This window comes from Schistocerca gregaria, chromosome 4 (genome assembly GCF_023897955.1).
Source record: "Schistocerca gregaria isolate iqSchGreg1 chromosome 4, iqSchGreg1.2, whole genome shotgun sequence".
In the NCBI taxonomy this organism is placed as follows: Eukaryota; Metazoa; Arthropoda; class Insecta; order Orthoptera; family Acrididae; genus Schistocerca; species Schistocerca gregaria.
The window spans coordinates 364705854-364731334 of NC_064923.1; the positions used below are offsets into that span (position 1 = coordinate 364705854).

At 43.7% G+C, this 25481-nt stretch overlaps 1 protein-coding gene across 1 annotated transcript in view; it reads right to left on the reverse strand.

The window, feature by feature from the left end:
• Positions 1-2778: 2778 nt before the first annotated feature.
• The window catches only part of LOC126267111 (uncharacterized), a 64542-nt gene continuing 41839 nt past the window's right edge, over positions 2779-25481 (reverse strand). The window contains exon 3 of the mRNA XM_049972021.1: positions 2779-3151. Coding sequence (XP_049827978.1) covers positions 2933-3151 — 219 coding nt within the window. The 3' untranslated portion in view covers positions 2779-2932. The remainder of the gene's footprint in view (positions 3152-25481) is intronic.

Genomic DNA, 25481 nt, shown 5'->3' on the forward strand with positions numbered 1-25481 from the left:
TAAGAACACTGAAGAGTAAAACGAGAAGAGAAACCTAAAAGAAATTTTATAAAGTCATGGCACTGCCCGGAGTACTATGGGGACCTGTAAGTTATACCTTAAGATCAAAAGACCGAAGACGACTTGAAACATCAGAAATGAAAGGCTGCCCAAGACAAGACAATAAGAAATGAATGAATAAGGAAAGAATTGAGGGTAAATTCATTAAGTGAAAAAGTAATCCAACGAAAGCAGGGTCGGAAAGAGCAGGTATTACGGATGTTATCTCAGAGAATCCCTCGACAAGCGATGGGATACAACGCATTTGGAAAAGGAGAGCGGGATGGCTGAAGGAGATAAGGTCTGATGCAGGATTGGCAGAAGAAGAAGAAGAAGAAGAAGAATTGAAGGAACACTGGAAGGAAAGAATCATAGGCGCCTATCTAGATATGACTGTATGAAGCACCTTGTTGACGACGTAAGATGCAGCAGTCGAATTGAGGCAGATAGTTGGTGACAGGAATTGAGAAAATGGGACTCATGACTGAAAGAGGAACTTGGAATCCCATAATACAACGGATGCACTCTGTTTAGATCTAGATTTGCTTTACCTTTGTCTTTGCATATCAAGTCAAATGGATTTCAGCAGTATTACATGAACAACAAATTAATTCTTTTTATGTTTAGTCATTGATCGTTTGGGTTAATACTAGCTCTAGATTGACCAAGCTGTAAAAAACCAGGGAAATGCTAACGTCCTTTCCATTAACCTTGTATCTGGCGGAAATGTTAAGTTCAAGTTTCAACAATGCACTTCGTAAAAATGATATGATAAGAAGAAGGTAGTACTTATCCACCGTACGTATCAAGAAAAAGGATTTTGATTTGAGTATTTGTGTAGATGAGTCTGTTTGTATTTACATAAAACTTGAATCATGGGATTGGAAAATGTTTCTGATTGATCTACACCTCCATCTCGATTTTATCAAACTGAAATATTCTTATTCAGTGGCTCAGTTTTCAGTTATAGTGGCGGATTGGCTGTTAGTACTTATCTACGATTCCCTGGAACCACATTAAGACAGTAAATAAAAACTTTATTCGAAGACATTATGGAATAACGGATCTCATGGTAATTAATATGTAGTATCTGACAACAAAGAGGTGACTGTAACAGTAGGGGAGTTGTTTTTGTTTTGGAAATTAGATATTCGTTTGGAGTAAGTACTCACGTAATGACATAAGACCAGGGAGGAGTTTTTCGTACTATGCAGATGTTCGGGTGTCCTTCCTTCGGTTAGTTATGGGCAGCGAGGTAGATAATAAAATCAACTTTCTACATACAGTGGGCATAAGAATTAAGATTGACGTCCAATGTATTCCTAGTAATACTTCTCTGACATACAGTTGTAAGGAATTGTTGCAGGGATCTATTATTGCTGCTGCACGACAGCGCTCCCAATAAACGTTTGCTAGATGCTCCCGGAAACTAATACTTATGTTGGACAGTTAGGACCCTTCTGTTGTTTCCAGACTAAAGCGTGCAGGGCTGTAGGGAGATGTGCACTCGTACAGTTTCTGTCGTGCTGGAGACTCTTACGGGACGAACTTTCAATCACTGACGAGCAATAGTTGCTTCATTTGATGGGTGAAAACAGCTGCTCGTCATTGTCTGGCAGTTCTATAATAGAACATAGAGTCACCAGTGATCTTTATTTTACAGTTATTATAGCCTACTTTGGCCCATATGAACAGATACTCGTCTGCATTGAACTTCTTCCTTCTTCTTGTAGACAGAGTAAACTTCTTGTCTGGCACCAAAGTCCCATAAGGAACCTTAGCAAGGAGTCCTGTACTCTCTGCTACACTGCACGTCTTTCAACCCGAGATGTTAGCGTCTGGAAAAGCTTCAAGGCCACCATAGTCTGCGTGGTTGCCGCATACAACTGCCAAGGTAAGCCATGTACGCCTCCAAAAACCGTTTGAACATCACAAGTGAACTGCATTCGTAGTCCACGATACACATTAGGACAAACTTCTTTTTTTGCTGAACAAAGATGGTTGAGACTTTCAAGGCAATGTTAACGTGTTACAATTGCTACCCACGCTTGGTGATGACTGCGTACTAGAACGTGTGGCCTAGAAGGTTTGCGGCATCCTTTAGTATGACTGAAAATCCCAGTCTCGGCTTTCGTGCCGGGAAGTATCCCAAGGAGCTGCTACTCCTGCAGAATGACGGCAGCTCCATAAAGGCAATGCCATCGATGACGTCTAGCCGTTTCTATAATTATGGGACTAAAGTGTCTCAGATGGACAAGCTTTCGAAAATACGTAGAAAGCTATAATTGTGTGTGCATGAAGCATCAATTGAGACTGTTCTTCCTGCTTGACTTGAAGGAAGAAAACATTCGTGCTATAGATGTTTTAAGTAGCTGCTCCTTTGGCTAAAGACGGACGAAGACGTCTACTCCTGGTGAACAGCGACGACCTTATGTGAGTATGCTCTTCTACGACCTGTGGTTCCTTGTGAGGGATGATCGTTTCAGATGAGAATGTCCATTGTTGGTGTACGGCAGCTGTTATCCTGAGGGCCATTGGAAAGTGTGGCTGTATGTGACGTGTTTGAGATGTTATTTCTGGTGAATGGCGACAGCACAGACAAATTTCTCTACCAGCGGCGTCGGACAGCTGCCAGTACTGTCATAGAAACTGACTCAGACGAGCCTGGACTTCACCATCTGGCGGTGCTACTCGTGGTGACGGTCATTACACAACGACCACATCAGACGGGCGTGGCTAACGGTGGCGCCCAACAGCTGCTACTCCTGACGGCCTCAGACAAGTTTCGCCATCAGCGACGGCTGGCAGCTTCTACTCCTGGTGAGAGGCGACGGCCTCAGACGAGCGTGCCCTCGAGGACGTCCGGCAGCTCGCGGGGCCGGCCCTCCAGGCCTCACATGTGCGAGCCGGCGGGAGGCGGCGGCTCGGGCAGCGCTCGCGGGGGCGGCGCCGGGGGCGGCAGCTCCGGCGGCCCGTACAGCCTCTGCAGCGCCTGCAGGCTGCTGGAGGAGACGGCGCGCTCCAGGATCTCGCCCCAGCGCTGCTCGCTCAGGCACTCCAGGTCCCGCGGCGAGCCGGGGCAGCGCGCCTTGCTGCGCCGCCGGCACCAGATCTGCGGCACAAACACACACAGCCCGGTCCTGCTTCAGGCACAAACTGTACGGTGCTCACACCAAAACTCAGTCTCCACATTTCAGGGCTGTATTTGATCCTGTTAGCCGCGCAGGATTAGCCGAGCGGCCTAAGGCAGTGCAGTCATGGACTGAATGGCTGATCCTGGGGGAGGTTCGAGTCCACCGTCGGGCATGGGTATGTGTGTGTGTGTGTTTGTCCTTAGGATAATTTAGGTTAAGTAATGTGTAAGCTTAGGTTTCGAAATAGTTCAAATGGCTCTGAGCCCTATGGGACTTAACTTCTGAACCTAACTAACGTAAGGACGTCACATACATCCATGCTCGAGGCAGGATTCGAGCCTGCAACCGTAGCGGCCGCGTGTCTCCTGACTTTAGCGCCTAGAACCGCTCGGTCACTTCTGCCGCTAAGCTTAGGGACTGATGACCTTAGCAGTTAAGTCCCATAAGATTTCATACACATTTGAACAAATTTTTGATCCTGTTAGACTAGGTTTTTACGTCATGCCGACGGGACAAGCAACATGATCATTCTGAAAGCTTAAATGGAAATTTATTTAACTTAAAATGTATGCTGTTATCACTGTGCCTTCAGTAATGGCGGGGGTAGTCAACGAAAGTGATTACGTGTGCGTTGAGACAAGCGCTGAAGATACATTGAGAATATCGTTGTACTGCAACGTACATTGTTCGGTTTCACGAACCTTTCCTACAGCAGAAAGACTTGAATTTAAGTTACATGGCGTCGAACATGAGAAATTTTACCAGGACACCTACATCTACATCTATGTCTACATGGATACTCTGTAGTAACATATTAAGTGCCTGGCAGATGGTTCATCGAACCACCTTCACAATTCTCTATTATTCCTATCTCGCATAGTGCGCGGAAAGAACGAACACCTATATCTTTCCGTACGAGCCCTCATTTCCCTTATTTTATCGTGGTAATAGTTTCTTCCTGTTCGGAGGAGAAAGTTGGTGATTGGAATTTCGTAAGAAGATTCTGCCGCAACGAAAAACGCCTTTCTTTTAATTATGTCCAGCCCAAATCATGTATAATTTCAATGACCACTCTCTCACATATTTCACGATAGTAAGAAACGTATTGTCCTTCTTTGAACTTTTTCGATGTGCTCTGTCAGTCCTACCTGGTAATAATCCCACACTGCGCAGCGTATTCTAAAAGAGAACGGACAAGCGTAATGTAGACAGTCTCCCTAGCAGATCTGTTATATTTTCTAAGTGTCCTGCCAATAAGACGCAGTCTTTGGTTAGCCTTACCCGCAACATTTTCTTTGTGTTTCTTCGAATTTAAGTTGTTTGTAATCGTAATTCTTAGGTATTTAATTGAATTTACGGCCTTTATATTTGACTGATTTATGGTGTAACCGAAGTCTAACGGATTCCTTTTAGCACTTATGCGGATGACCTTACACTTTTCGTTATTTAGGGTCAACTGAAAATTTTCACACCATTCAGATATGTAACAGAGAGGTCTTCTGTCCTTCCTACGTTCACCGTGGGAGAGGAGCGTGCCTACAGAAAACAGTTGAACAGTGTAGATTGTTATTTTTTATTTATATAAGGTGACTGGTTTCAAACACACAGTCATCTCCGGGCCTAAAAATTACAAGAGGAAAATAATTAGGAAAGTTTAGAAGGTTACAATACCAGACAGAATAAAATGTATGCAGTGTACTACATAGGTGAGGCAGGTAAGACAGGGCACCAAAAACACAGTCTAAGATAAAAAATAAAAAAGCCGAATCACCAAGAAGGAATTATCCCAATGGGACGGAAATCAGAAGATGTGAGGTGCATGTACAGACATACATATGATTACTATTTCAGAAATATTGGATGATTTATGCACGTGAACACAAATTGTGCAAGTCAATAATGCGTTGGTCCACCTCTGGTCCTTATGCAAGCAATTACTAGGCTTGACATTGATTGATAGAGCTGTTGGACTGTCTCCCGGAGAATATCGTGCCTAATTCTAGGTGGCGCCAAACAGCGTCAGAATTCCGAGATACTGGGAGAGTCCTGACCTTAGTGGTCGATACGTTTTCATTTGAGGACAGCTCCAGCGACCTCACAGGCCTATGTAGGATTTCGCAAGCACCAAAACATGCAGAAGAACCTTTCGCCTTGTATGAGCGTGCATTGTCTTGCTGATATGACAGCCCAGGATGGCTTGCCATGAAGGGCAACAAAACGGGGCGTAGAATAACGTCAGCGTACCGCTGTGCTGTAATGGTGCCACGAATTACAACCAGAGAGATCCTGATATGAAAAGAAATGGGATCCTAGACCATCAGTTTTATCTGTCGGGCCATATCGCAGGTTGCTATACCGTCGCTGTCTCGGGCGTCTCCAGACTCGTTTCTCGCCTGGAATCATATTGTCTTCAGTTATGAGTCCCGCTTCGAATTACCATTGAAGACGTGTTTGGCAGCAGTGAGATACCAAGCTGACTGTCGCTATGCGGATCGACATGCAGATGTGCTGATCTGGCGTTTCATTTTTTTCATTGTAGGACCCCTTGGGTTGGCGTCTGCGGCATCCTTACAGCACGTTGATGACGTACTACGCCCCTTTCTATGAAAGAAGAATACTTTCAGTACTAAGAAAGAGTTCCGCGACGTAAACGGAAGTTGATAGGCGTCTTTCTACATTTGAAAGATGATGTCTATTCATATTTCGCATCAGTCGCTACTCGCTGGTAGCGCCACTATGAGGATGCAAGTAGGGTTTGCTTTAACTATACGGTATAACGGTCGTAAACGTTAGTTACCTTTGAGATTGGACGTGGTGAGCTCATGTTAACTACGAATGTCTTAAGGGCGACAAAGATGCCAAAATCAACACCTCAGTGAATTTAAACGAGGTCGCATGATACGGCTACGAGAAGCTAGCAGGAATGCAGCTAGTGTACATGATTGCTGGCAACGTGTACGGTGGCCAGAAGACGGGGCTCCGGATGGCCGCGTGCCACTATCGGGAGGGAATACCGTAGTGTTCGGCGTTGGGCTGGCACCACAGTGACATAACGAACAGTTACAAATAGGTTATTTCAATGACAGCTCCGAGTCTCACGCCCTGCAGTGTATATTGACTCACCCCAAACCACCGCTATTTGTAACTTCATTGGAGTCAAGCCAGATCTCATTGGAGAAGCTTGTTGTGTTTTCTGATGATAGGTTGTTCTGCCTCGGTGCCAGTGTTGGTTAGAAGGAGGCCAGTTGAGGGCCTACAGCCAGCCTGGCGGCGTGAGAGACACACTGGACGTACACCTGGAGTTATGACCTGGGGTGTGATTTCGTGTGGCAGCAGGAGCACTTTGGTGGTTATCCCACACACCCTGACTGCAAATCTGTGCGTCACCCAGGTGCTTCGACCTGTTGCGCTGTCAGCCATGAACAGCATTCCAGGGGGTTTCTTACAACAGGATACCGCTCACCAACACACTACTGTTATAATCCAACATGCTCTATAGAGCGTCGACTAGTCTCTTAGCGCCGGCCGCTGTGGCCGAGCGGTTCTAGGCGCTTCAGACCGGAACTGCGCTGCTGCTACAGTCGCAGGTTCGAATCCTGACTCGGGCATGGATTTGTGTGATGTCTTTAGGTTAGTTTGGTTTTAGTAGTTCTAAGTCTAGGGGACTGATGACCTCAGATGTTAAGTACCATAGTGCCTAGACCCATTGGAACCATTTGTGATACTCAAATTCCTCCCATATTCGGGCAAGCATGTCCTTCATCACGGATGTTGTGGCAGTACGGATCCGGTTCTTCAACTCTTCCAGGTTCTGTGAGAGTGGTGGTACAGTCATACTCAAAAGTATCCGAAGGACCTGAATTGCACTTCGCCTGATTCGCATGCAACCTGCACAACGCAGCTGTCTAGCAGGTCCTCTAATCGCTCCTCGGTACAGTCGTTTTCACTATTGAAAATGGATCCAACAAGTCACCACTAGAAAACACTGCACTGTATCGCAATGACTCAAGATGTTAAGTAATACCACGATACTACAAATATCAGGGAACACCTTATCACAGATAAGACTGTCCTTAAGGTTTGTAAGCTCACATTTATTACAATAAATGCATGGTTAAGAATAGGAGACCGGCCGTTATGGCCGAGCGCTTCTAGGCGCTTCAATCCGGAACCGCGCTGCTGCTACAGTCGCAGGTTCGAATCCTGCCTCTGGCATGGATGTGTGTGGTGTCCTTAAGTTAGTTAGGTTTAAGTAGTTCTAAGTCCCATAGTGCTTAGAGCCATTTCAACCATTTGTCACTTAGCCTCTTCGATTACCACATCTGTCTCCAATCGAGCTCATGTGGGACATCATCGGACGACAACCCCCCCGCCAACTAGAAACAGTGTTAACCGTCCCTGTATTGACCGACCAAGTCCCACAGGCATGGAACTCTAACCCATAAACTGACAACCGAAACCTGTACGAAGCAATGCACGTCCGTTTGCATACCTACATTCAACATTTATGTACCAGTATTTTACATTTCGCGCTTACACGAATCTCTGATCTTGCAATGTTAATTATTTAAATGCGTTACCTAGACAAATGTATTCACGAAATTTCATCACTCTACATTAAATAATTTTTGGTGTGGCGATTTTTGTTCCGTCAGTGCATATCAAAGAGCGATTTTATCCAAGAGCGGTCTTCGCTATGGAGAATTTCTTAACGTTCGGAAGTAATTTTTGTCGTTTATAGTCATCGGATTACGACACGGACTTTGTATTTTTATAAAGAAACTATATACTTTCTGTGGCATTTGGAAGAAATTTCTAAGAGAACCTCAACGACGTAACAAGCATGGGACTTGTTCAAATATTATCAAGGTAATAGCACCGCAAACCACTGTCACCCCTTCAAGAGAAAAGGTTCCACAAAAGTCTGCTCTATTACAGTAGACGTAAGCGAACACGTTAACTCAGGTATCAGCCAGACAAGTGTTTTGCGAACATTACATTTCATCGTATTTCATCCTCTTCACATGTCATTGCATCTACAACATCTTCCAATGACTTCCAAAATTGATTACAGTTACCGAATGTTATCTACGAACTTTCAAAGTGACGTAGCATATCTACGCAAAATTTTATTTAAGGAATAAACATCGTTTGCAATGTATGAGCAACTCAATCTTCGCAACACGCAGTAATTGTCTACTGAAAATCAAGAAAACTGAAAGAAGTTGATAAAAACAACATTCTTGGCCTGTCATCGTTTGCTGCATTTTATTGTCGGGAATTAAAATACACTCTATTATCTCGAGTTCCTAAGATATAGCGCTGCCACCTGAGTTACATATTTGCTTTCATTTGGTGTCAGAGGGCACGTTTGTGAACCTCTTCTCTTGAGGCGGGCAGTGGTTTGCCGCGCTGTTATCTTGATACTATTTGATGAAGTCCCATTCTCATTACGTCGTTGAAGTTCTCTTTGATGCTTCTTTCGAATTCCACAGAAATAAGCATGTAGTTCCATTAGAGGGAATGTAAACACCGTCGGTCTCGTAATTCGATGACTATAAAAATCGAAAGTTACTAGTGAAAGTCAGAAAATTCGCCATACTGTGCGCTATAACTTAGTAAAAATCCCACCCCGATATATTTGTTAATTCTGGGTATATTTCTGGTGCCTTGTCTTAGCTGCCCATCAGGTATTGTCGTCACCACAGTAGCTACACGTCACCATTACGCACAGTCTTATATTAACGGATGAAATACACTGTGTGACAAAAGGGGTGAAGAACGCAGAAAGGAGTGGAGGAAACGAAATGGATCATGTATGTCATTTGATTTTAAGACATTGACCACCTCGCCATATGTAGTTTTACTTGAAATGTGGAAACTAAAATACTTTTAGTGTGCTGTATGCTGGTGCTGTGAAAAAACCAGAATAAGGGTCGCTGTTTGCTCTTCTTCCTTAGGAAATTCACGTGTATGATCGCAAACTGTAATGTCGCTAAACAGTAATAACAAATGAAATTAGTATATGTATGTTTTTAATATGAACTATGCTGAGTAGTGATGTATATGTCGGCTGTGTCCGTTACCACCATTATCAAATAAACTTTACTAAGGACACAATTAAATGGAGCTCCCTCCACACAAATTTGTGAAATATGGGATATCATGTGACTATACCTTTTCTCTTACGTGTATCTGTGTTTTCATAATTTTTTCTATTCTTTGAGCTACTTCAACTTTTGAACATTGTTTTTCGATTAGGTGGCTTGAAAAATGCGCAAGGGAACGAAATTAGCTAATAGGAAAAGCATGCAATGAAGTGTTTATTTCAAAACTAAAAACAGCTTATACAGGAAAATTACATCGCTCAAGAAATTCGCAACAGAAATGTACCCATGGATAAGGAGGGCTATCGATGAAAGGAAGGTGAACGTCACACATTCAAAGTTATTACGAAGAGGGTGATGAGATCTGAAGATATTTAAATAATTTTACCATGAACAAAAATATTATAATGAGGTTAATTTCGAGACATGTGTGCATTTTAAAATTTAAGAAACAACAAGGAGAAAAAAATTCCATTCATGGTGTCAAGCGTAAAATCCTCATCACATTTTTCAGTTATTAATTACCCTGTTCTTAAAATGTCTGTTTTAATGTTTTTTATGGTTTATCAGTCCTTATACTAATAGAAATCTCCTGCACACGTTTGGTTTCTGAGTATGTTAATGTTGTGATTCATTTAAAAATCGTATGAAAATGGTAATATGAACGGATAACTGCCTTTTTTGTGAGAAAGCCAACAAGAGAAGGTTAACTTGCTTTTGGAGACTGGCAGAAACTTATGAGCAAAGTCTCTAAAAGAAAGAGAAAAAACATCAGTTGCATATTAAACTAAGCTGCAAATCACGATACTACAGATTATGGAAGATTTTCCGAACTGCAATACGTTTGAAACAAGGAATATAAAAGGTAGACATGCTCATGGTCTACACGGACGTCACTTTGATAACAGGCTAAAATAAAACTGCTAAGAAAGGGAAAGAACATTTTAGCACATTACTGACTGGTTCAGCAGTAGGTAATTTACACGAATAAAATTACGAATAGCTGGTGATTTCGTTGTGGAAACTAGCTGCGTGTTTGCTATCGTGGGACCCTTAACTGATATGCGAGTTAGGACAGAACCAAGCTGTTTTGAAAATCACACTCAAGTGGATCTGTATTGAATCTGCACAAGATATGTAAGGCATTCTTATAGTGGGCCAGATATAAATCCTACGTAGGATGGTGGCTTCTCATATAATTTATTCATTACATTATAATTCAGAGTTTCCCTCCAAAAGTGATGATGGGAAAAATTCTGGTGAATATGACTGTTTAACAGAGAAATTCCGCCTAAAAGTTTACAATCACATTTATTTGCTTTAAAATCATATTTATTATTATAAACCAAACATGTAAGCAGTACTCATGTGACAGAGGTGTTGGAAATAACCTAGTAAAAACGACACCGCGAGGAATCAAATGCGTTTCTCTACTGCGAGAAGAGGGAGCAACGAGAACAGGTGAAATGTATAACATCAATAAACAGGTGGGAATTCGGGTGCAGTACCACGATATCACCTAAGGAGGCAAAGCGATTCTATGGATGACACCGCTGAGAAAACTCAATTTGAATTTTGAGTGGCTAAGAATTCAGCTGAAAGCCTATAGGTCGGAGCTGCGTGTATCTGACAGTATAGCGCAAGGCGGCGTGCTGATGGCTGCTATGCATGGTTGGCTGCGCTGCATGGAGGTGGGGTTCCCCCCCTTGGAGAGCGATCGAAGTGAGAGCGCCAAAAGAGTGTTCGTCCAAGTGGCCGGAAGAGCGAATCTGTGTGCAGCAAGGGCGGCAAAGTACGCTACCGCTTCCTGCGGCAGTCAGGAACCAACTCTCCCTCTCAATTCTCTTCCGTCCTACGCCCAGAGTGCGACAGCTCCGCATGTGCCAGAACTCGTCTACTGGTCGCCGATAAACATATCTTTCACCAATCATGGCCTTATAAAAAATTCGCCTGGACTTCCACTACCATACTCTATGAACCTAGGTGCCAATAGCATTCTTTTGTAACAAATCCCGGCGGTGACTGCAGACGTATGCTGGTATAAAAGTCTAGCAGCCCATCATAGCTCCAGCCAGGATTTTGCGCGGAAAGTTTTGTGGTAGACGGGTGCCAACGGAATATGATAACTGGGGTCTTGTGTGTGACGCCGTTCTGTCCACTATACCATGGATGTCAGTGACCGTTTCTCCGAAACGTCCCAAACAATAGCACAGCTGTGGCGCCGAGCCGACGCGTTCCTGCACAGCACATGAGGCTTCCGCGAAAAAACTGACACCAACTACTGAAAAAATAGCGACCGCCTGTTGTCTTTGACTCTGAGACCCGACATCAAAAGAGAAAGCCGCCAGCAACGAGTCGGGGCTCAGTCCGCAATTCCCAGAGAACGGATGTCCCCTCACCTCCTACTCGTACTATTGTGAGCGGTTCGCCTCCTCACAGCCCAAACGTTCCTGCTCGTCTCCTACGTGAAATGAACAGAATTACGATATGCATGCATCCTACTCCCGATCTTGTACATGCCGATAGATAGTGTCAATTACCTCCTCGAATGACAGTGTAACATAGTAGCGAGACGACTTTAATTTGCGAGTATGAAAATTCAGATTTTAAAAAATGAAAGAAAGACTGGTTTAATGACACTTACTAAATGTATGATGAAGTCAGAGAGCCTGCCGTCTTGCATTACCCTGACCCAGTTTATCAGAATTTGAAGCAATCATAAGGCAAAAGCGATATAAAAACAGTAGAAGTAATGGCAGAAACACGGGCATTTGTAAGCTCAATAAATTTATTTTTATAATCAGCATCCACAAAATGATCAGGTTCCACATGTGCTATACACAAAGGTAGGACACAATAAATAGTTGAAACTATAGAGGAAGTGTATTAGTGAGTATAACTAATAGACTGTGACGAATTTACTGTTCGCAGGTATACAACAATAAATTTAAGTGTTTCTTGATGACTGGGCCTGCAGTGAAATATGTGTCTTGTAAGACACTGTAAGTAATGTTCCAGTACCACTGCTTAAAACATTTATTGATTGTTATCACAGCTTTTTGGGAAGATTTCTATTTTCAAGTACGTCTACGTTGTCCTGGCGTACCTCTGGCGTAACTGCATCTGGTGACTGTTCTCGTTACATTTCACGTAAAATTCTAAAACATCGATTCACTTAGATTTTGGAAGTTTTATACAGTGTGGCATAATATTTTAGTATAATGTTATAGAGATGTCCCGTAATTTTTGATAGTTCACACCATAGATGAACTGTCAAAATAATCTCTTACCTTTGGGGTTGGGGAACTGGCCCTAAACGCGGAAGAATCAGCAATGATCAACAACGTGACAATACAGTAGGCAATGGCAACCACTGTATTAAGAAAACATAATTTGTATTCACAGGACCTATGATCTGTAATTGCGAAAGTTCCATTATGATCTCTCCATTGGCAAAAGATTCCGGACTAGTCCACCATTCAGATCTCGGGAAGGGGACTGCCAACGGAGAGATGACCATGAGAAAAAGATGGAATAACCAGTGAAAAGGTAAAGTTCTGCGAGTCGAGTGGTGCAACGTCAGAAGTTTGATCGTGGTAGGGAAAGTAGAAAAAACTGAAAAGGGAATTGCTAAGGCTCAATCTAGATATATTGGGAGTCAGTGAAGTAAAATGGAAAGAAGACAAGAATTTCTGGTCAGATGAGTATAGGTTAATATCAACAGGAGCAGAAAATGTTATAAAGGGAGTAGGATTCGTCATAAGTAGGGAGGCAGTGCAGAGAGTAAGTTTTTTGAACAGTTCAGTGATAGGGTTGTTCTTGTCAGAAATGAAACTAACACCGACACGATAGTTCAGGTACACATGCCGACGTCGCAAGCAGAGGATGAAGAGATACAGAAAGTATATGAGGATGCGGAACCGGTAATTCAATACGCAAAGGGGGATGAAAATCTAATAGTCATAGGTGATTGGAATGTGGATGTACAGGAAGGAGAAGAAAAAAGAACTACCGGAGAAGATGGGATTGGTATTAGGAATGAGGGAGGAGAAAAACTAACTGAGTTCTGCAATCAAATTTCAGCTAGTATTAACGAATTATATTTTCAAGACTCACAGGAGGCCCGGTGGTGCAGCAAGATTTCAGCTGGAGTACGTCATGGCCAGACAGAGATTCCGAAATCAGATACTGGATTGTAAAGCGTACCCAGTAGCAGATATAGACTCAGATCACAATTTAGTAGTGATGTAGGGTGGGCTGAAGTTTAAGAGACTAGTCAGGAAGAATCAATGCGCAAAGAAGTGGCAGACGAAAGTATTAACAAATCAAGAGATCATCTTGAAGTTGTCTTAGGCTATAGATACGGCAATAAAGAGAAGCTCAGTAGGTAGTTCAGTTGAAGAGGAATGCACATCTCTTAGAAAGGCAGGCACAGAATCTAGGAAGAAAACATAGGTAGAAAGAAGATAACTACGAAAAACCTCGGGTAACACGAGAAATACTCCAGTTGATCAATGAAAAAAGGCAACACAAATATGTCCAGGAAAATTTAGGAACACAGAGATACAAGTCGCTTAGAAATAAGTAAATAGAAATGCAGCGAAATTAAGGTGAAATGGCTACATGAAAAAGTGAGGAAATCGAAAAGGAATGATTGTCGAAAGGACTGACTCAGCTTATAGGAAAGTCAAAACAATATCTAGTGACATTAAAAGAAAGGGTGGTAGCATTAAGAGTGCAATGGGAATTCCACTATTACATGCAGAGGAGAGAGCAGATAAATTGGAAGAGTATACTGAACGCTTTTATGAGGGAAAGGAATATTCTGATGAGATAGGAACAGCAAAAAGAGTCGGTATGGAAGAGATACGGGACCGTTGTTAGAATTTAAGAGCTTTGGAAGACTTCAGATAGTATAAGGCACTTGGGATTGATAACATTCCAGCAGACTTTCAAAAATCATTGGGGAATTGGCAACAAAACAACTATCCATATCCGTGTGCAGACTGTGTGTCGAATTTATGGGACTGGCGGTATACCATTTAACTTTCGGAAAAACGTCATCCACACAATTCGGAAGATTGCAAGATTCGACAAGTACGAGAATTATTGCACAATGATCTTACCAGCTCATGTACCCAAGTTGCTGACAAGAATAATAAACAGAAAACTGCAAAAGAAAACTGAAACTCTTTTGGATGACGTTCAGTTTGGCTTTAGGGAAGGTAAAGGGACCACAGAGGCAATTCTTACGTTGTAGTTGATAATGGAAGCAAGACTGAAGAAAATTCAAGACACGTTCGTGGGGTTTTGCCAACCTGGAAAAAGCGTTCGGCAATGTAAAATGGTGTAAGTATTCGAAATTCTGAGAAAAGTAGAGATAAGCTATAAGGAAAGGCAGGTAATACACAATTTGTACAAGAAGCAGGTGGGAATAATAAGAGTGGGAGACGAAGAACGAAGTGCTCTGATTAAAAAGCGTCTAAGACAGGGATGTAGTCTTTCGTCCTTACTCTGTGCATCGGGGAAGGAATTACGAAAATGGAGAATGTTTCAAGTGCGGAATTATAAATCAAGGTGAAATGATATCAATGAGGCGATTCGCTGATGAGATTGCTCTCCTGAGTGAAAGTGAAGAAGAAATACAGGACCTGCTGATTGGAAGGAACAGTGTAATGATTACAGAATATGGACTGAGGACAAATCGACGAAAGACAAAAGTAATGAGAAGTAACATAGAGCAAGGAGGGCATAAAAAGCGGTCTACCGCTGGCAAAATGTGCATTCCTGAACAAGCGAAGTCTACTAGTATCAAACATAAGCCTTAATTTGAGTAAGAGCACACATCGTATGGTAGTAACATGGACTATGAGAAAATCAGAAAGGAAAAGAATCGAAGCGTTTGAGATGTGCCGTTACAGAAGAATGATGACAATTAGGGGGACTGGTAAGCTAAGGAATGAGGAGGTTCTCCGCTGAATCGGTGAGGGAAGGAAAATGTGAAAAAACTCTGACAAGAAGAAGGTACTGGATCGAAGGAAACCAATTAAGACATTAGGGAACAACCGCCATGGTAGAAGAGGTTAAAAACTGTAGACGAAGACAGAGATTGGAATACATCCAGCAAGTAACTGAGGACAGGATTCAAACCAGTCAGAAGACTGATGACAAAAAAAAAGGCTGTTGACAAGTCACTAAAAATGTTTTCCTTAATAATAAATACTTTTTGTATCAAGCGAAATGAGTTTAAATCTTTGTGAGCATTATTCTAATTACCCATTTCGCTTTAATTCTGTTAATATTAACTAACGTATAAAAAACGTGGACTTTCAGAAGAGCACAGGCTAACGGTTTCTGAACGCAAAAACTAGAGAAACAAATTTTAACCCATGGGTGACATCACACGGGCACTTGGTTAATGAACATTGTAAGTTACCCAAATAATTTGATAGGATTATCTATATTGAAGCCAACAGTAATGTTGTGAGAGCACCACTAAACGGTATGATCGTAAAAGTGACAAAACTTCTTATTGGAAAACGACTTTTTCAACATTTTCATGCGAGATGCCTACGTCACATCGAAAGTGTTTTGGAAAAATTATGACAGGAGAGAGAATGAAAAATGATTCTAACATGAAAATTGGTCAATACATATTATTTTACAGCGACATAGCTTGGTTTGAAAAACTTGATAATAATGAGGGTTAATTATCTCACCCACAAAATATTGCGAAAGTAAATATCCCTTGCATATTCAGCACACGACAAAGGAAGTGCAGGTGAAGCACCTGATGTTGTAATGAACATCGGAAAATTCTTGTTCCCTCTTTGCAGACTACAGAGCTGTAATGCTTCACCAACCATAATTTTATGTTATGTGACTGCCTTTAGTAGCAATTCAGAGAAAAAGAAAAAAAAATACTTTGTAGAAGAGAGCACCCAGTATGAAGTTTCTATCCGCCGATGGACAAGGTAATCCTATAAAGTAAATCTGTTTACAGAAACTAACCGCACGCGCTTTATTGCCCCGCAGAACATACATTTAAACAGTGAAAACAATATTCACCGTGGTAAATTCTGTGGATTCCGAGGTCACAAGAGCCACGATAGCTGTTGTAAGCTTCGAAATTTGGCAGCGGATATTTCTCAAGTAATGTCCACTGATTCGATCATTAAAGCCTGCTTTGCGCAACGTCGTACATATAAATTTTGAGGGGCCGTTTTTGGTCGAGGGAACTATGGGCAGTGCTAACGGGACAAACGCCAGCAGAGGTGAACGGTGTTGTTCAATGAGCAGTTGAATGGAAATGCATCGGCGAATGGTCATAGTCGATGCTTCCCTAATGCCCTCCATTAATAACGTGTAAAATGGAATCGAGAATGTTGGAGATAACTCTCCACACGCGGGAAAGCCTTTAAAGCGGTAACGATGAGGATTTAATACCGAAAATGAAACATGGCCAGCTCAGGCAAAACACCCTCCCGTGCCTGCACTTCGGCTGTTGCTGATAGCGCGATTGCACCCTGGCATTGTGTTTGTTGTAAAGCTTAACAAATAAAGAATAAATGCCGCCAAAACTTAATCTGGCGTTTGTACTGGATATAGGGAAATGGTCTCCCAGTTTTCGGTAACAAAAGAGAAATCCTGTTTGACGTGGATGAACCTATCATACTGAAGGCCAACACAGATGCACTGTCAGATGCATGGGAGAAGCAATTTTCAGAGGGTGGCCATAGTCATAAGTGAGGTTCATCCAGAAAGTAATTATCCCTATTATCTTATTCATCAATTATTTATTCCAAATGATGAATATTACACATGTGAAACTTTTTTTTTTCAATTCGTAGTTCCATGGCGTTCCTCCTGCGAGGCAGATGGGGGTGAATGACCTTCCGGTACCTTGCTCTGGTCCCGAAGCTATTTGCTCATTGCACGATTCACCACCTCACTGTCCTCAAAAAGTCTTTCACGAATGCTATCCTTTGATGGCTCAAAAAGAGGAAATGCGAGAGAGATAGGTCAGAGCTGTAGTGCCGATGGTGTATCACCTATATGAGTCGTGCTCAGAACAGATTTTGTGTAGCTGTGAGTGCAGCACGTCTGAGCTAACTGCATCCGCCTGTGGACAAATTGTTCGTGGTCGTGTGGCTGGTTCCCGTAGCCAACAGAGCCGAAGTGTTAGGGCTGTCAGGAGGCTTCATGTTGTTGTTGTTGTTGTTGTTGTCTTCAGTCCTGAGACTGGTTTGATGCAGCTCTCCATGCTACTCTATCCTGTGCAAGCTGCTTCATCTCCAGTACCTACTGCAACCTACATCCTTCTGAATCTGTTTAGTGTACTCATCTCTCGGTCTCCCTCTACGATTTTTACCCTCCACGCTGCCCTCCAATGCTAAATTTGTGACCCCTTGATGCCTCAAAACATGTCCTACCAACCGATCCCTTCTTCTAGTCAAGTTGTGCCACAAACTTCTCTTCTCCCCAATCCTATTCAATACCTCCTCATTAGTTACGTGATCTATCCACCTTATCTTCAGTATTCTTCTGTAGCACCACATTTCGAAAGCTTCTATTCTCTTCCTGTCCAAACTAGTTATCGTCCATGTTTCACTTCCATACATGGCTACACTCCAAACAAATATTTTCAGAAACGACTTCCTGATACGTAAATCTATATTCGATGTTAACAAATTTTTCTTCTTCAGAAACGCTTTCCTTGCCATTGCCAGTCTACATTTTATATCCTCTCTACTTCGACCATCATCAGTTATTTTGCTCCCCAAATAGCAAAACTCCTTTACTGCTTTAAGTGTCTCATTTCCTAATCTCATACCCTCATTATCACCCGACTTAATTCGACTACATCCCATTACCCTCGTTATGCTTTTGTTGATGTTCATCTTATATCCTCCTTTCAAGACACTGTCCATTCCGTTCAACTGCTCTTCCAAGTCCTTTGCCGTCTCTGACAGAATTACAATGTCATCGGCGAACTTCAAAATTTTTACTTCGTCTCCATGAATTTTAATACCTACTCCAAATTTTTCTTTTGTTTCCTTTACTGCTTGCTCAATATACAAATTGAATAACATCGGGGAGAGGCTACAACCCTGTCTCACTCCTTTCCCAACCACTGATTCCATTTCATGCCCCTCGACTCTTATGACTGCCATCTGGTTTTTGTACAAATTGTAAATAGCTTTTCGCTCCCTGTATTTTACCCCTGCCACCTTTACAATTTGAAAAAGCGTACTCCAGTCAACATTGTCAAAAGCTTTCTCTAAGTCTACAAATGCTAGAAGCGTAGGTTTGCCTTTTCTTAATCTTTCTTCTAAGATAAGTCGTAAGGTCAGTATTGCCTCACGTGTTCCAACATTTCGACGGAATCCAAACTGATCCTCCCCGAGGTCCGCATCTACCAGTTTTTCCATTCGTCTGTAGAGAATTCGCGTTAGTATTTTGCAACTGTGACTTATTAAACTGATAGTTCGGTAATTTTCACATCTGTCAGCACCTGCTTTCTTTGGGATTGGAATTATTATATTCTTCTTGAAGTCTGAGGGTATTTCGCCTGTCTCATACATCTTCCTCACCAGATGGTAGAGTTTTGTCAGGACTGGCTCTCCCAAGGCCGTCACTAGTTCTAATGGAATGTTGTCGACTCAGGTCTTTCAGTGCTCTGTCAAACTCCTCACGCAGTATCGTATCTCCCATTTCGTCTTCATCTACATCCTCTTCCATTTCCATAATATTGTCCTCAAGTACATCGCCCTTGTATAAACCTTCTACACTCCTGGAAATGGAAAAAAGAACACATTGACACCGGTGTGTCAGACCCACCATACTTGCTCCGGACACTGCGAGAGGGCTGTACAAGAAATGATCACACGCACGGCACAGCGGACACACCAGGAACCGCGGTGTTGGCCGTCGAATGGCGCTAGCTGCGCAGCATTTGTGCACCGCCGCCGTCAGTGTCAGCCAGTTTGCCGTGGCATACGGAGCTCCATCGCAGTCTTTAACACTGGTAGCATGCCGCGACAGCGTGGACGTGAACCGTATGTGCAGTTGACGGACTTTGAGCGAGGGCGTATAGTGGGCATGCGGGAGGCCGGGTGGACGTACCGCCGAATTACTCAACACGTGGGGCGTGAGGTCTCCACAGTACATCGATGTTGTCGCCAGTGGTCGGCGGAAGGTGCACGTGCCCGTCGACCTGGGACCGGACTGCAGCGACGCATGGATGCACGCCAAGACCGTAGGATCCTACGGAGTGCCATAGGGGACCGCACCGCCACTTCTCAGCAAATTAGGGACACTGTTGCTCCTGGGGTATCGGCGAGGACCATTCGCAAACGTCTCTATGAAGCTGGGCTGCGGTCCCGCACACCGTTAGGCCGTCTTCCGCTCACGCCCCAACATCGTGCAGCCCGCCTCCAGTGGTGTCGCGACAGACGTGAATGGAGAGACAAATGGAGACGTGTCGTCTTCAGCGATGAGAGTCGCTTCTGCCTTGGTGCCAATGATGGTCGTATGCGTGTTTGGCGCCGTGAAGGTGAGCGCCACAATCAGGACTGCATACGACCGAGGCACACAGGGCCAACACCCGGCATCATGGTGTGGGGAGCGATCTCCTACACTGGCCGTACACCTTTGGTGATCGTCGAGGGGACACTGAATAGTGCACGGTACATCCAAACCGTCATCGAACCCATCGTTCTACCATTCCTGGACCGGCAAGGGAACTTCCTGTTCCAACAGGACAATGCACGTCCGCATGTATCCCGTGCCACCCAACATGCTCTAGAAGGTGTAAGTCAACTACCCTGGCCAGCAAGATCTCCGGATCTGTCCCCCATTATGCATGTTTGGGACTGGATGAAGCGTCGTCTCACGCGGTCTGCACGTCCAGCACGAACGTTGGTCCAACTGAGGCGCCAGGTGGAAATGGTATGGCAAGCCGTTCCACAGGACTACATCCAGCATCTCTACGATCGTCTCCATGGGAGAATAGCAGCCTGCATTGCTGCGAAAGGTGGATATACACTGCTCTAGTGCCGACATTGTGCATGCTCTGTTGCCTGTGTCTATGTGCCTGTGGTTCTGTCAGTGTGATCATGTGGTGTATCTGACCCCAGGAATGTGTCAATAAAGTTTCCCCTTCCTGGGACAATGAATTCACGGTGTTCTTATTTCAATTTCCAGGAGTGTATATACCTCTTCCACCTTTCTGCCTTCCCTTCTTTGCTTAGAACTGGGTTTCCATCTGAGCTCTTGATATTCATACACGTGGTCCTCTTCTCTCCAAAGGTCTCTTTAATTTTCCTGTAGGCAGTATCTATCTTAGCCCTAGTGAGATAAGCTTCTACATCCTTACATTTGTCCTCTAGCCATCCCTGTTTAGCCATTTTGCACTTCCTGTCGATCTCATTTTTGAGACGTTAGTATTCCTTTTTGCCTGCTTCATTTACTGCATTTTTATATTTTCTCCTTTCATCAATTAATTTCAATATTTCTTCTGTTACCCATCGATTTCTAGCAGCCCTCGTCTTTTTACCTACTTTATCCTCTGCTGCCTTCACTACTTCATCCCTCAGAGCTACCCATTCTTCTTCTACTGTATTTCTTTCCCCTATTCCTGTCAATTGTTCGCTTATGCTCTCCCTGAAACTCTGTACAACCTCTGTTTCTTTCAGTTTATCCAGGTCCCATCTCCTTAATTTCCCACATTTTTGCAGTTTCTTCAGTTTTAATCTACAGGTCATAACCAATAGATTGTGGCCAGAGTCCACATCTGCCCCTGGAAATGTCTTACAACTTAAAACCTGGTTCCTAAATCTCTGTCTTTCCATTATATAATCTATCTGATACCTTTTAGTATCTCCAGGCTTCTTCCATGAATACAACCTTCTTTCATGATTCTTAAACCAAGTGTTAGCTATGATTAAGTTGTGCTCTGTGCAAAATTCTACTAGGCGGCCTCCTCTTTCATTTCTTAGCCCCAATCCATATTTACCTACTATGTTTCCTTCTGTCCCTTTTCCTACACTCGAAATCCAGTCACCCATTACTATTAAATTTTCGTCTCCCTTCACTATCTGAATAATTTCTTTTATTTCATCGTACATTTCTTCAATTCCTTCGTCATCTGCAGAGCTACTTGGCATATAAACTTGTACTACTGTAGTAGGTGTGGGCTTCGTATCTATCTTGGCCACAATAATGCGTTCACTATGCTGTTTGTAGTAGCTTACCCGCATTCCTATTTTCCTATTCATTATTAAACCTACTCCTGCATTACCCCTATTTGATTTTGTGTTTATAACCCTGTAGTCACCTGACCAGAAGTCTTGCTCCTCCTGCCACCGAACTTCACTAATTCCCACTATATCTAACTTTAACCTATCCATTTCCCTTTTTAAATTTTCTATCCTACCTGCCCGATTAAGGGATTTGACATTCGACGCTCCGATCTGTAGAACGCCAGTTTTCTTTCTGCTGATAACGACATCCTCTTGAGTAGTCCCCGCCCGGAGATCCGAATGGGGGACTATTTTACCTCCGGAATATTTTACCCAAGAGGACGCCATCATCATTTAACCATACAGTAAAGTTGTACGCCCTCGGGAAAAATTACGGCTGTAGTTTCCCCTTGCTTTCAGCCGTTCGCAGTACCAGCACAGCAAAGCCGTTTTGGTTAATGTTGCAAGGCCAGATCAGTCAATCATCCAGACTGTTGCCCCTGCAACTACTGAAAAGGCTGCTGCCCCTCTTCAGGAACCACACGTTTGTCTGGCCTCTCAACAGATACGCCTCCGTTGTGGTTGCACCTACGGTACGGCCATATGTATCGCTGAGGCACGCAAGCCTCCCCACCAACGGCAAGGTCCATGGTTCATGGGGGGGGGGGGGGGGAGGCTTTATATCGAAGATGTATATGGCATGCAAGGAAAGCGGAAACACGTCATCCCCTAAGTCACAGGACGGAAGTCAGAGTGTGCTGAGTGATTGTGACAGGTGCTTAATGAAGAGGATTCTGAAGAATCTGTGCTGTGGACAGCTGCTAAAGTCAATGCAGATCTGATGGTCGCACACCTGAAACATATTAACACCAAAAACAACACGAAGCTAGCTTCATTAGCAGGGCATTGTGGTGCAAGCTGAAATTCCAGAACCATGTATCAGTGATGCAAATGCCCGTAACATAAAAACGTCGTGTCGAAGCCAAAACACCTGGACTGTGGAGTAATTGAAGTAAATCTTTTGGTCGGATAAGCGTTGTTTCGCCCATTATACAAATACTACCCGAGTTTATGTCTTAAGAGTGAAGCATTGCGGAGGTACGGTGGTGATTCGGGCAGCCATTACTGCTATTCCATGGTCCACGTGGTTGCTGTGCAAGGTCACACTACTGCCTAGGATTAAGTGACCATTTTGGCGGATCAGGTCCATCCCATGGTACCCATGTCTCTACCCCAATGGTGATGCTGTGATCCAAGACGAATGGGTCACTTATCACACTTATCGCCTCGTCCAAGACTGGTTTTGGGAGCACAGGATCAATTTTCTCATGTCGTTTGACCACCACAGCCACCAGATCTGAATTTGTGAGCCTTTGTGGTCTACTACGGAGAGAAGAATGCGTGATTTCAATTAACCTACAACATCGCTACTTCAATTTGCCACTACTTTGCTGGAAGATCTGTTTGAGATTCCCTTGAAAAATATATTGGGGCTGTATTTGTCGATTCCGAGGTGACTAGAAGCTGTTCCCAATGCCAATGGTTTTCCACACCATAGTAGACATAGTAATGAGTTGTTTTTTGTTTGTTTTCATATTTTTGTCCATCCCTTGCACGTCTGTACATGAAACAATGTGCCGGTACACAGAGCAATTTTCTTTAATGGCAGCAGGCAGGCCTCAGCTCCTGACATCCCCATCCGACGGATGTGTCATCATTAACAGCGGCATGTGCCGCACCTAGAAATTTGCGTTGATGTGGGTCCCGGGACTAATAACTACTTTGCGGTTAGAAGCCGAAGCTGATATGGATATCCGTCAGTATATCTGTGAATATTCGTAGTAATAATAATAATTTAGTTGAAAAAGATTAGTGCTAATGATAGCATTTTGAGCCATTTTGGTTTCATATGATCGATAATCACAGTACTTATTGTTTAATTCCCTGTTACGTCCATTTATGTCTGGTGACAATATGTCGGTTGCACTACACAGTGTCCTGGAAGGGGTTGAGATTTTTAAAGGCTTAATTTGTCGACAAGCCCTTCATAATGGTTTTATGCACAGTTGCATTTACATCCTACCTGCATCGTACCAGAAGCTGTCTTCCTTCCCAGTCACTAATCATTCGTTTGTGTTAAACGCTGTAACTTATATAATTACCGTAAGTTGTGCAAAATAACATGATGGTTGATCTGGAAACTAAATTTGGAGTCGTCGCTCCATAGTCTGGCTCTTGTTTACGTTTCACAGACGGCATAAATAATACTCAGTGTAAAATCAGTATATCTCACAACATTTTCCGTAAATATACGCTGGTCAGCCTGAACATTATGACCATATAAACCCGTCCAGGCGATAGCAGCTTCACCTGGCAAGGAATAACTTCTAGTCGGACACTCACACGTTGCATGCCCTATCAGAGGGTCTTGTGTCCGTGTGTAGAATGGTTAAGGCGCGCGATCCATCTGAGACTGATCGATAGAAGATTGTGATGGCCCGGAGGCTCGGCACGATCGTTTCCGAAACTAGACGACTTGTCGGGTGTTCGAAGAGTACTGCGGTGAGGGTGTTCGACACGTAGCAAAAGCAAGGTGACACCACGTCCAGACGTCGTATATTTGGGCAGCTAACCCTCATTAAAGATGTCGGAGGTCGCGAAGATTGGCATATCGGGAAAGGCGGCGAACTGTGGCGGAACTGCCGTCAGACTTCAATTCTGGGCAGGCTACAAGCGTATCTGAGCACACAGTGCACCGAACACTCTTAACCATGGGGCTCCGCAGCCGAAGATCCATGCATGTGCCAATGTTAACACCACGACATCGGCAGCTGCAACTGAAATGGGCACGTAACCATCGGTACTGGACGTTGGCGCAGTGGCAGAGCATTGCACGATCTGACTGATCCGATACCTTCTTCATCATGCCGGTGGGAGGGCGCGAATCCGCCGTCCTCCAGGAGAACAGCTTCTTGACTCCTGTGCTGAGGGTCAGAGACAAGCTAGAGGCGGCTTTATTACGCTCTAGGGAACATTCACGTGGGCATCTATTCGTCCAGTGGAGCTCGTGCAAGGCCAATGAGTGTTGTACACTGGGTGCAGACCACGTACACCCCTTCATGACGATCATGTTTCTTGTCAGCAATGGCGTTTTTCAGCAATATAATGTCCCATGTCGCAAGGTCAGGAGCGTGATGGAATGGTTCGAGGAACACAGTGGTATTAGGAGCTTCAGTCTGGAACTGCGCGACCGCTACGGTCGCAGGTTCGAATCCTGCCTCGGGCATGGATGTGTGTGATGTCCTTAGGTTAGGTAGGTTTAAGTAGTTCTAAGTGATAGGGGACTGATGACCTCAGAAGTTAAGTCCCATAGTTCTCAGAGCCGTTTGAACTCAGTGGCGAGTTCCAATCGACGTGCTGGCGCCCCGACTCACCAGATCTGAACCCGATCGAACACATCTGGGGTGTAATTGAATGTGGCGTCAGAACTCATCGCTCCCTCTCCGGAATTTACGGGATGTGGGTGACTTGTATATGCCGATATGATGCCAGTTCTCTACGGCGACCTACCAAGCCCTCATTGCTTCCATGCCACGGCGCATCGCCGCTGTTATCCGTGCAAAAGGCGGACATTCGGCCTGTTAGGTAGGTGGTCATAATGTTCTGACTGATCAGTGTATTTACGTTGCATAGAAGAGTGTAAAATGTGTGACAACAACGCCTAACGAATTCATTTGACTTACAAATATTGTGCGAAACGTTCACAAAGTTAAAGAAACTGCCTCTGCGTTCTTAGTCATGAAGTGCAAATTACTAGACCAGCATTCACGTGAAGATAATTTAGAACCAGAGCAAGCTTACTGCCAGACTTCTGGCGTTGCCATCGGATTTAAGAGACTTAAAATGTGAATATCTGTGAATGAGGACAGAAGAATTGAGAATGTGGATACATAGACTAT